The following is an 11,122-nucleotide window of genomic DNA, read 5'->3' as shown; positions in this document are numbered from 1 at the left end:
ACCTAGGACCTGTCTGCCTTGGGTGACCATACTATGGGGCCTAAAGCCCCAGACAGCATAGCTCCTAAGATCATTAGGACACTCAAACCCCTCCACCATGATAAGGTGACAGCACAGGGAAGGGCTAATGTATTATATAAAATTTCAAAATGTTATATTGTTGAGAAAATTGTTGAACCTCTTAACTTTTGAAACAGTATTAAGTTTGTTACTCATGTGTGGGAAAGTTTTGGGCTTTACATTGATTGGGTATACAGAATCAGCTAAAAATGGTTTCCAGCTGCAGAGCTGGAATGATAACAAACTGCCTCAAAAAAAGTAATGGTAAGAAAGGTTCTGATCCAGAGGGAAGATACAGGTTGGTAAAGGTATCTATTGTGGGTACTAAGAGTGGTGGAAGAAGCAGTCTACTGCAGTATTGGAGTAAAAGTGTTTATGTTCATAGTCAAGTCTTACTCTACTGCGAGTAAAACATACCCGGTCAGTCATCTACTCAAGTTGAAGTATAGAAGAAGTGATCAAAAGTACATGCCTTCAAAAGTACTTAAGTATTGAAAAGTACCACTTAAATTGTTTAACATCCGTATATTTGTGTATAATTTTCAGAGTAAATTTACGAAACCTTTTAATTTTTTTAACACCTGATATTGAGACATAGAACCACAGCTTCAAATTCTACATCCCATGTACAGAACTGGAGAATAAAATAAGAACAAAGAAGGAAAGCTTTTTGATTTTTTGTTAAAATATGCCAAAAAGAAAACAGAAGGGTGTTAAATCGCAAATTTTCACTGTGGAATAGAGGTTTAATCTTTTATTCATCACCAGGGGTGATGTTAGGGTAGCCGTTTGTCCAGCTTTAAGTCGGACACTCCGGAGTTTAATTGCAGCCGGATACGTCTTTGTCGTCCTTTATGAGTCACAAGTCTTGAATAGCACATTTATTTCCATTTTTGCGGGGCTGCAGCACAATATCCAATCATAGATATTAAAAAAAATGCATTGACTATCTTCTCTAACAGATGACTGGCTAAGAGTGGTGCCATGTCAGATATGTATCAGCTTGTCATTAGTTAGACATGTAGNCCAGTCAGACCAGTATACCCACAGTCAGACCAGCATACCCAGTCAGACCAGTATACCCACAGTCAGACCAGCATACCCAGTCAGACCAGTATACCCAGTCAGACCAGCATACCCAGTCAGATCAGCATACCCAGTCAGACCAGTATACCCAGTCAGACCAGCATACCCAGTCAGACCAGCATACCCAGCATCAATACCCATTTATTCCTTTAGTTTTGTAAGAAAAATACATTTTAAACTACCTCAACAGGCATTTATCCCTTTAGTCATGGAAATAAAAACTATTTCATGACTTACTTTTTGGTGTTTTTAAAGCGTATGGCGATCTGACATCAAAGTCTATTTTTCCTACAAAACTAAAGGGATAAACGCAAATCTGACGTCTAGCTCCTGCGTATTGACTATGGGTATGCTGGTCTGACGGGACAGTGGGTCTGTCCGCTGGCCGGGTGGTGGTCTGAGTCGGTGGTCTGTTGCTGCGTGGTGAGCAGGACCGCAGGTTTATATCTGATATTCAGAGTGAGGGTCTCAGACCATGAGGTTGCCCAGTGGGGTGCAGAGAGGAGATGGAGAATAAAGGAGATTAGTTTCCTGGAGTTTCCATGAAGCACGCATCCTGTCAGTAACCATGGAAACTGCTAGTAAAAGTTGAGCTATAAACATAAGAGAAAAATAAGCATAATAAAGCCTCTTGCCAATTGAAAATATTGAGCTTTTGCATTTTTTTCAAACATGGTCGACCCGAAGTCATCATTTAGCTCCGTTCCCACTGGCTAATAAAGCTGGTCTAACCACTCGCTGGCGGCTGCTTGGCCCCTGACCCCCTGCGGCTGTGTTTCTGGTGACATCATCATCATGCTGCATTGGTGTTTATGATTTCATGAGTGTGGTAAATGGTAAATGGTAAATTTCCTGTACTTATATAGCGCCTTTATTCAAGTCAGGAGACTTGACCAAAGCGTTTTACTCTACATTCATTCACCCATTCACTCACACACTGATGGTGGTGAGCTACATTGTAGCCACAGCTGCCCTGGGGCTCACTGACAGAAGCGGGGCTGCCGTACACTGGCGCCACCCTCTGACCACCATCAGTAGACAATGCAGGTGAAGTGTCTTGCCCAAGGACGCAACGACACTGAAAGTCGGAGCCGGGGCTTGAACCGTCAATCCTTCGATTTCAGGGCAAACTCCTACATCCGACGCCACTGTCAGAAATCAGGAAAGTAAACAATGGAAGGAATCCTGGTCGTAGTCAATGTGCTTTATAGTTTCTGTCTATTATCTGACTGAATCCCTCTGACCAGAGCTGCTCCACGTTTATCGTATTTCTGCTTGTAAGACCAATTCACATCACGTCATCTCAGGTCACTTTCCAGTTCACCAGATCATCCAGTCAGATTGATTCAAAGTTTTCTATCTAAGGAAAACTACCTGATTGCATCGACTCATTGACTCTTCAGCAATCCCTCACACTAAGCATGCTTGTAGCGGCAGTGGAGAGAAAAAACTCCCTTTTAACAGGAAGAAACCTCCAGCAGAACCAGGCTCAGTGTGAGCGGCCATCTGCTGAGGCCCACTGGTGTTCAAGGAGACAGAAGCAGACATAGAAAAAGAAGCATAGATACAAAACGCTACAGTCAACCAGCTCCACAGGCTTCATCCAGGTTTTTCTGTCTTCAGACATGCCTGTAATCTATGTAATGGGTTAGCTTCATCTGGATTTATAGACAGATATAGCTGGGTATCATCAGCATAACAGTGGAAATTAATCCCATGCTGTCTAATAACTCTACCGATTGGGAGCATGTATAAAGTAAAGAGAATTGGTCCTAGCACTGATCCCTGTGGTACTCCACAGGTAACCTTTGAGCATGAGGAAGATCTATCATTAACATGAACAAACTGAATTCGATCAGATAGATCAGATTTAAACCAGTCTAGAGCTGTTCCTTTAATTCCAACATAATATTCAAGTCTTTCTAAAAGAATATTATGGTCAACTGGATCAAATGCAGCACTGAGATCCAACAGGACGAGCACAGATACAAGTCCATTATCTGAGGCCATGAGAATATCATTAGTGACTTTCACCAGAGCTGTTTCAGTGCTATGATGAGCTCTAAAGCCAGACTGAAACTCTTCAAAAACTTCATTATGGTGGAAGTGATCGCACACTTGTTTGGCAACTACTTTCTCAAGAATTTTAGATAAGAAAGGAAGATTGGATATAGGTCTATAATTGACCAAGTCATCTGGGTCAAGAGACGGTTTCTTAAGCAGAGGTTTAATTCCAGCAACCTTAAAAGCCTTTGGTACATATCCCTGTAACAGAGATAGATCAGAAGCGACTGGTGCGGTGTGTTGATGTCCCTACGCTGCGTTCAATGGCATCACGTAATTTAGAGGGTCAAGCCGGCTCTGGTGTTCCCACAGCCGAGGAGATTTTAACGTGGGTTGTTGCTGAGTCGATTACCGGCTTGTATCTGATGTGACCAAAGTGAGATGATGACCTGAATATTGCTTGTTCCCATCTGCAGCCCTGAAGAGGTCATTCGACGATGAAAATGCAGACGATCTGATGTCCATCACCTCAGCTTCCTCTGCCTCCACCCCCGTCTCTCCCTCCTCCTCCCATTTCATCCTTAACCACAATAAAGCCATTGTGGAGCAGCGAGGAGGTGGGCAGCCTGACTCCCTCAGATCTTTGAGTTTGGGTCCCAGCCCCCTGCTGAAGAGCCGTGCCGTAGGCAGCAGCTTGTCCTTCAACAGAGGAACCATGAACAGGCCGGTCGTCCCAAACAATAGCTCCTCTGTCACCAGAGCGGCTTCCTTCCAGAGCAGATTAAACCCCAACTTCTGCTCCACGTCGTCTGGACCCGGCAGTGACAACGACAGCCTTTACAGCTCTACCTCCAGCCTAGAGTACTCCAGCGGTGGCGGCTACACCCTCCCAGCCAACCGGCTGACATCGTACAACAGCCCTCCACCTCAGAGGGACTTCTATGGATCCAAGCTCAACTGGCCTCAGCAGCGTGGAGCGAACATGGAAAAGTTCTCCTCCCTGGGCGGTGTTTTTAAGCCTGAGGTAGACCAAGACAGCGAGCTGACGCTGCACGTCACAGAGCCGCATGTCTCCGACCGTGGCACCGTGTCCATTCTGGACTTCCAGCTCACAGAGGAGCTCACACTGGGAATGGCAAAGGACGGTGCAGAAGGCAGGATGTCTCCAGGAATGAAGTATGTTGATGCTAATGCTAACTGGAATGGTCGGCCAAGTGGGTATTCCTCTGAGGAAAGTGGGTCAAAGGAAGTTTACCAGCAGCGCCTGTGGGGCACCAAGAGTCCTCCGACCAAAGCCAAAGAAACTCGACGTCTCAACAAATTTCCCTTGGATCTGGACAGCTTGGTAAGCAGCATCTCACCAACCTCCCCCACGAAGCCGCAGGCGGGACTGATGAGCCCAAAGACTTCAAACTGTTCCCAGCAGAGCAGCAGTGAGCTTCAGAACTACAACCTCAGCCCCCCATCTACAGCTACCAGCCCTTCAGCCTCCCTCCACAGCCTGGACAGTTCCTCTGAAACATCCGGTCGACTCTACAACCATCCACGCTCACCCATCTCTCCAAGTTCTCCCGTTCCTTCACACCATCCCATCACCGCTGCAGAGAGGAGCTGCTCTCCTGAGAGCCTCCATCAGATGGATCATTACTCAAAATCCCAGGTCGGTCACATGGTCCTTAATCTCCACTTGGGTTCTTCTAGCACCTCTGGATCCAGAGTGGTTGGACCGCTGGCAGATGGTGAATGTGACGGCAACGACAGCGTGGACCTGATCTTACAGAGGATTGCTTCCTTCTCTGTCCCTGGAATGACTGACATCAACACAGGACCTGCCGTCCAAACGCCAAAACCTTCTGCTGGGTCATCATCCGAGTCGGACGGTCCGACTGAGACCAGAAGCACGACCAGAAGACTGGAGGGGACCAGGAAACACGGAGGTAAGATGGGAAATAAACTGCGAAGCCTTCACTTTGTTTTCAGGTGTTATCTCCTCATGAAGCCAGAGGTGGAAAATGGATGAATACAGGAATCAATCATCAACATTCTGCTCTGTTTTAGGCTCTTTATTTAAAAAAAGGTCGGGGTAAGGTCAAGGTTAGGCCAGACGCTAATATCCACCAACCTCTATCTTTATAAGCCCTGACAGTAACACTAACGAACCATTACTGCTGCATATCTACCCATGACCTGAACCTGATCTCAGATAATAACTGAGTCCTACATGAACTGCGAGGGCTGCCAGGATGTCCTCGCTTTGGTGGTCAGTGAGGAGGTTGATAAGGAAAGCTCTGTTTCCACCTTGAAGCATTTTCTCTCTGGTTCTTTTCCTAAGCAGAGATATGCTGGTCTCAGAGCAAACTCTGTAAATAATACTTTGTTATGTTTATGTATTAATTAACCAGGAGACCCGACAACAGATTTGAATATTAATTATAATCTGACTCAGACCAGAGAGGTTGCTTAGAGTTACAGACGGCAGCGCGACCAACCGGCTCATTTCAGGCAGTAGTGGCCCCAATAAACAGTTACAGAAGCATTTTATACAACTCCAGTCTGCCACACCATTACATCATTACATCATTACATCATCACATCATCACATCATCATTACCTCATCACATCATCACACCGTCACATCATCACACCATTACATCATCACATCATCACATGATCGCATCATTACATCATCACATCATCACATCATCACATGATCGCATCATTACATCATCACATGATCGCATCATCACATGATCGCATCATCACATCATCACATGATCGCATCATCACATCATCACATGATCGCATCATTACATCATCACATCATCACATGATCGCATCATCACATCATCACATGATCGCATCATCACATCATCACATGATCGCATCATTACATCATCACATCATTACATCACACATGTTTGTGGATAACATCCATGTCTCCAGTCTTATTAAAGTATCACGCTTTGTTCTTGGATCGGGACGCCGCTCTCATTCCATTCCCAAATCGTTGCCACATACAGAATGAAGATGACTTTTTATCCTGACTGTCCCAGTTACATAAACTACTGGGAAAACATTCGTTCAGACACGCAACAGGCAGGTAATACTAGGGTTTAACAGGCTGACATCATCAGTGAGACTGTTGGCCTGATGGGTAGAGCAGTGAGCTGCGCTCTGAGGAGGTCGCTATTACCCGGATTGATCCCCACAGCGTGCAGTCTGGGTCCCTGAGCAAGACCCTAAACCCCACACTGCTCCCCAGGTGCCGCACAATGGCAGCCCACTGCTCCCCGAGGGGAGGGGTTAAATGCAGCGAGGGAATTTCTGCGATGTGAGATCAATGAAGTTCAATTAGTAAGATAATATAATCCTATCATGGTGAAATAGGAGAAATGGTCGTTGCTCTGGTGCCAAAGCAGGAGCTTCCTGATGCTATCAGATGTTTCCAGCTAACCTGATAGCCAGGATGAATCACTGCTGAGTCTACGTTCACACAGGCTGCTCACTAAAGCTCCATGGTGGAAATGGTATGCTCATTCATTCTGCTAAAGAAATGCAGCTGCTAGCAGATTATTGTGAACAGGACACCAAAGGATGACATCACAGAGCAGCACAGTTAACGGAGGGGATGGTGGTTTAAGCCTAAATAGAATACCAGCAGCGGCATTAATGAGCAGACATAAAAAGGTGGGGCGCCCTCTGCTGGCAGAACCACAGAACCAGCAGAAAGCCTGATGGTTGCCATAGCTACCTAATGGAGCCTGGCTGTGGAAAACAAAATCTTAGCATTGACCTATAATATTAATAAAATAAACATAATCATTCCCAGAAACCCCTATCAGAACATCAAGAAAATTCATGTTTCTATGAAACACAAACCAGTTTTAGGTCAAAACTTTTTTATTTTAATGAATAGAAATGAATTGGATCCAAAGGTCGTATTGTTGATGAGCCCTAAAGTGATCCAGCAGCTCGGCCCGCTTTAATGGACCCTGCAGCTCGACTCCAGTCCAACCAACAATCAACTATTTCATTTTTTGCATTTTTTAGATCTTTAACTTTGCTAATTAGCTTAGCCCCTTTATCTTTACCCATTGTGCACACTTACAGTATTGCATTGTTATTGTAAATAAACACAAACGGTTTTATTTACCAACAAATTGGGCAAAAACAATTTTAAAGAGAAAAATGACGGCAGCAGTAAGTTTTCATAAAAACTTTATATGCAATAAGAGAGCAGAGTCGTGTAACGTGGCTGTGCCCCAGGCAGCAGTGGCAAATAACAGCATCATGGTCTCTTTCATAACAAACAATGAAGCTGAATTCGCGCTGCTAGTTGATGTCATGCTGTAATGTTGTCTGTTAATTCAACAAAAGGTTTGTTTCTCCAAAGTCTCTTAAATGTTGATTTTAAAATAAAAACTTAGCATCGTTTCTCCCTTAATGTCAGCCTGTGAGCTCCTGTCTCCTAACGATGACATCAGCAGCCTTTAAAGTTGTGGCGCAGAATGCAGTTTGTTGAGCAACTGGTTGGTAGCTGGTTTGAATCCCAGCTCAGTCATTGTGTCCATAAGCAAGGCACCTGATCTGCATGGGTGAAGTGTTGATGGTAGTTCTGGCAGCCTTGCTCCTGTCAGCGTGCCCCACAGCAGCATGGGATTCAATCCACCGCTATGCTGATGATACTCAGCTATATCTGGCTATAAATCCATACATTAGGAGCTCTAGTTAGTTAAGTTTTGACATTTTAGATAAATTTAAACCTGAATTTAAACTTTTAGGCAGTTTTGTTCCAACTCTTCCACAGTGAAAACTCTTTAACTCTTTTAGAAGTTTTCATTCCAGCTCCATCTAATATGGACCGGCAGCAACACTGAAAGTTGAATTTATGTCCCTGAAGAAACAGAGTTTCTTTAGTAGGACGTCTGGAAGTGGATGAAATCAGATTTTTTCTGGTGGCTGAAATGATCTGAATTGGGTCTTTGCTGTGAAAAATGTGAGTAAGACAAGTTCAGGGGTGTGAATACTTTGTCAGCATGCGTTGATGGTTTCCTTTAGCTGGTAGTTTGTGTTGAAATGAAACCAATCCTGAAGGAGTCCTGATTACCAGGTTGTGAAACGGTACCTGCTCTTTTCTGCAGGGATTTGTTGTAATTATGAACATTTCATAGATCAATGTTTCTCATCCAAATAATCCGCGGAGGAAACGACCTCCTTCATGTCTCTGTTTGATCCGTTCTAACGAGACCTCAGGATGTTTGCTCAGGACTCTCATCAAGTCCTGATAGAAAACAAAGCAAACTGTGGGTTTGAAGACGCAGCGCTGCAGGGATTTCCAGATGAAAGAGGGATAAAGCAGTCATGTTTAAAGATGGCAGGAAGCAGGTAGATGCACTTTAAATCTAACGTGTCACAGATGATTGTGTCAGGCAGGAAATCCAGGAAAAGAAGCTAGATCCATAAATGAAGGCCTGGAGCCTGAGAACGTCTCCCAAAGCAAACTCAACCAGCCAGCACCCAACTCAACTTTATTTATAAAGACCTTTAGAACAACCAAGGAAACGACCTTCCTTCCCCAACCTCTGGTATGGCTGTGATGTCACTGGGTCAGGAATCTAGTTAGGAGGAAGAAATGTAAACAATTAATAACCAGAGTATCAGTAGATCATCTTTCTTCTATGACAAAGAGACAGACAGACACAGACACACACACACACACACACACGCACACACACACACACACACACACACACCCCGTTCCCACTACTACAGGCCCCCCCGCTCCTTACCGATGGCAGCATGTTGGCTCCTCGGATGTCGCTTTAGATTCGCTGTTTTCTTTCCTGCCGTTTTAAAGCCGCAGACTCTTTGGTGGCGTCCGTCCTGCGGTGTTCTCCTTCGCGTTGTAACTGAAATGGCGCCATACATCCAGGCGTTGTTTAACAAATCGTACACCGTTATCTGCCATGACTGCGAAGTTGAGCTATGAGTATTAGCCCTCTGCTGCTGACTGAGCGCCGCGAGGCGCTGTGGGACAAACAACGCAGAATCTTCTATGAAGTTTAAGAAACATATTATATTAACAATTATAAATTCATTATAAACAATTACATTACTTAATGTCCGTTCGTCCACGGATCGTTAATTTCGTCTGGTCTTAGTCTCGTTGACGAAAATAATTTTTTATTTTCGTCATATTTTTATTTTTTGGAAACAATTTTTGTTCTTTATGGTTTCGTCATCGTCACGGGAATCAGAGGAGCTGACGAAATATTTTCATCATCGTCAGGGTTGATGAAATTAACACTGCTGTTAGCAAAGGATTGTGGGAAAGCATACAGCTCCTAATTCAGGAAGTTCCTTTGGCAGAGGAGGCTTCCTGCTTCCTCTTCCTCACCGCAGGCTCTGATCATGGACCTGCTGTAGCTGCAGCCCTGACCCATGGACCAGAGTCCAACATTAGGTCCCTGTTTTCCATGATGGAGACCCAGGCAGGACTGTCCCAGACCAGGCTGAAGGCAGAGTTCAGAGTTTTAGAGTTTTAAGGAGATCCTACATCAGAAAATGCTGCAATAAAGTAAAAAAAAATGGGATTTATGAAGCAACTTCCTGATGTTAAAATAATAATGATCATAATGAATTAATATATAAATTATAAAAGATTCTTTGTCTAACAAAGTCAATTCTAAGCATAGACATGATAAAATATTATCTTTTGAGAAGAAGTATTTCCATAAGCTCCAAAAAGTTCCTGACCTCATGTCACAAAATGGAATAATATACAAACCTAGAAACCTGAAATGATAAAAACCGAGAAGTTTCTCATTTAAAAATCAGAACCGGGGTTCAAGGAGCTTCTCCCAGATGCCTGTCAATAGGCCCCCCTCCCACTAGGAACCATTCATCAGCGGGACGGACTTGCCTGAGCAATCAAATCTCTCTCTGATAAACTCGTGTCGTCGGTTTTTTCTGTAACGTGGATGTTGTGTTGGTTGCTCATCCTTAAGGTCAAGAAAGTCTGTTGTTTAAGCACATTCCATGAATGACGGAAACAGGGAACCTCCTTTCTGCCTCTTTTTCAGGCCGCTGGTTTTTCCTTCCTTTTGCTCAGATTAGAAACCTGTTTCCTGTTCGCTTGCTTGGTTCAAGGTTTTTAAATGTGTTTCCTGCAGCAGATAAGATTAGCCCGCCCTCTACGCTCCCAGGATGGACAGTGATAGTAGGAGGCAGGAGGGGGAAATGATGACCCAGTTTAAACTGAAGAACATTCAGAGCAGATTTAGGCCAATAAATAAAACCTGCTTTAACATTAGTGGAGGAAAAGGACTCTCACAAACTGTTTATAAAGAAGTTCTCCTGCTAAGCAAACATATAAGATGTTTAGTGATGATCTCAGTAATAATTAAGTGTTCACAGAGTCAACTAAACGCTGCTTCAGGTAAACCCTGAAACATAAAAACAGAGCTTCAGATGGAAAAACTAAAAACTGCTTTAATCATCTTTTAACTGTAAAAGAAATCTTATTTCCATTTCTTACCTCTGCTGACATGTTCCAAATCTTTTACTCCTACAACTCAGTGCTGCAGCAGCAATTTTTAGCCCCTTCTAGCCAAGTTTAGCTCCTTTTAGCCCCTTCGAGCCAAGTTTAGCCCCTTTAAGCCAAGTTTAGGTCATTTTAAGCTTTTCTAGCCCCTTCTAGCCTAGTTTAGCTCCTTTAAGCCAAGTTTAGCCCCTTTTAGGCCCTTCTTGCCCCTTCTAGCAAAGTTTAGCCCTTTTTAGGCCCTTCTAGACCCTTCTAGCCAAGTTTAGCACCTTTAAGCCAAGTTTAGCCCCTTCTAGCCAAGTTTAGCTCCTGATAGCCCCGTTTAGCCAAGTTTAGCTCCTTTTAGCCCCTTCTAGCCAAGTTTAGCTCCTTTTAGCCCCTTCGAGCCAAGTTTAGCTCCTTTTAGCCCCGTTTAGCCCATTCTAGCCA

At 44.0% G+C, this 11,122-nt stretch overlaps 1 protein-coding gene across 1 annotated transcript in view; it reads left to right on the top strand.

Moving 5' to 3' along the window:
* The first annotated feature begins 3,625 nt into the window (after positions 1 to 3,625).
* The window catches only part of LOC107090573 (flocculation protein FLO11-like), a 55,585-nt gene continuing 48,088 nt past the window's right edge, over positions 3,626 to 11,122 (top strand). Inside the window, exon 1 of the mRNA XM_015384031.1 lies at positions 3,626 to 5,087. Within this exon, the coding sequence (XP_015239517.1) occupies positions 3,668 to 5,087 (1,420 nt within the window). The 5' untranslated portion in view covers positions 3,626 to 3,667. The remainder of the gene's footprint in view (positions 5,088 to 11,122) is intronic.

This window comes from Cyprinodon variegatus, unplaced genomic scaffold, assembly GCF_000732505.1.
Source record: "Cyprinodon variegatus isolate N-32 unplaced genomic scaffold, C_variegatus-1.0 Scaffold300, whole genome shotgun sequence".
Taxonomy (NCBI): Eukaryota; Metazoa; Chordata; class Actinopteri; order Cyprinodontiformes; family Cyprinodontidae; genus Cyprinodon; species Cyprinodon variegatus.
This window is presented reverse-complemented; position numbering and strand designations above follow the sequence as displayed.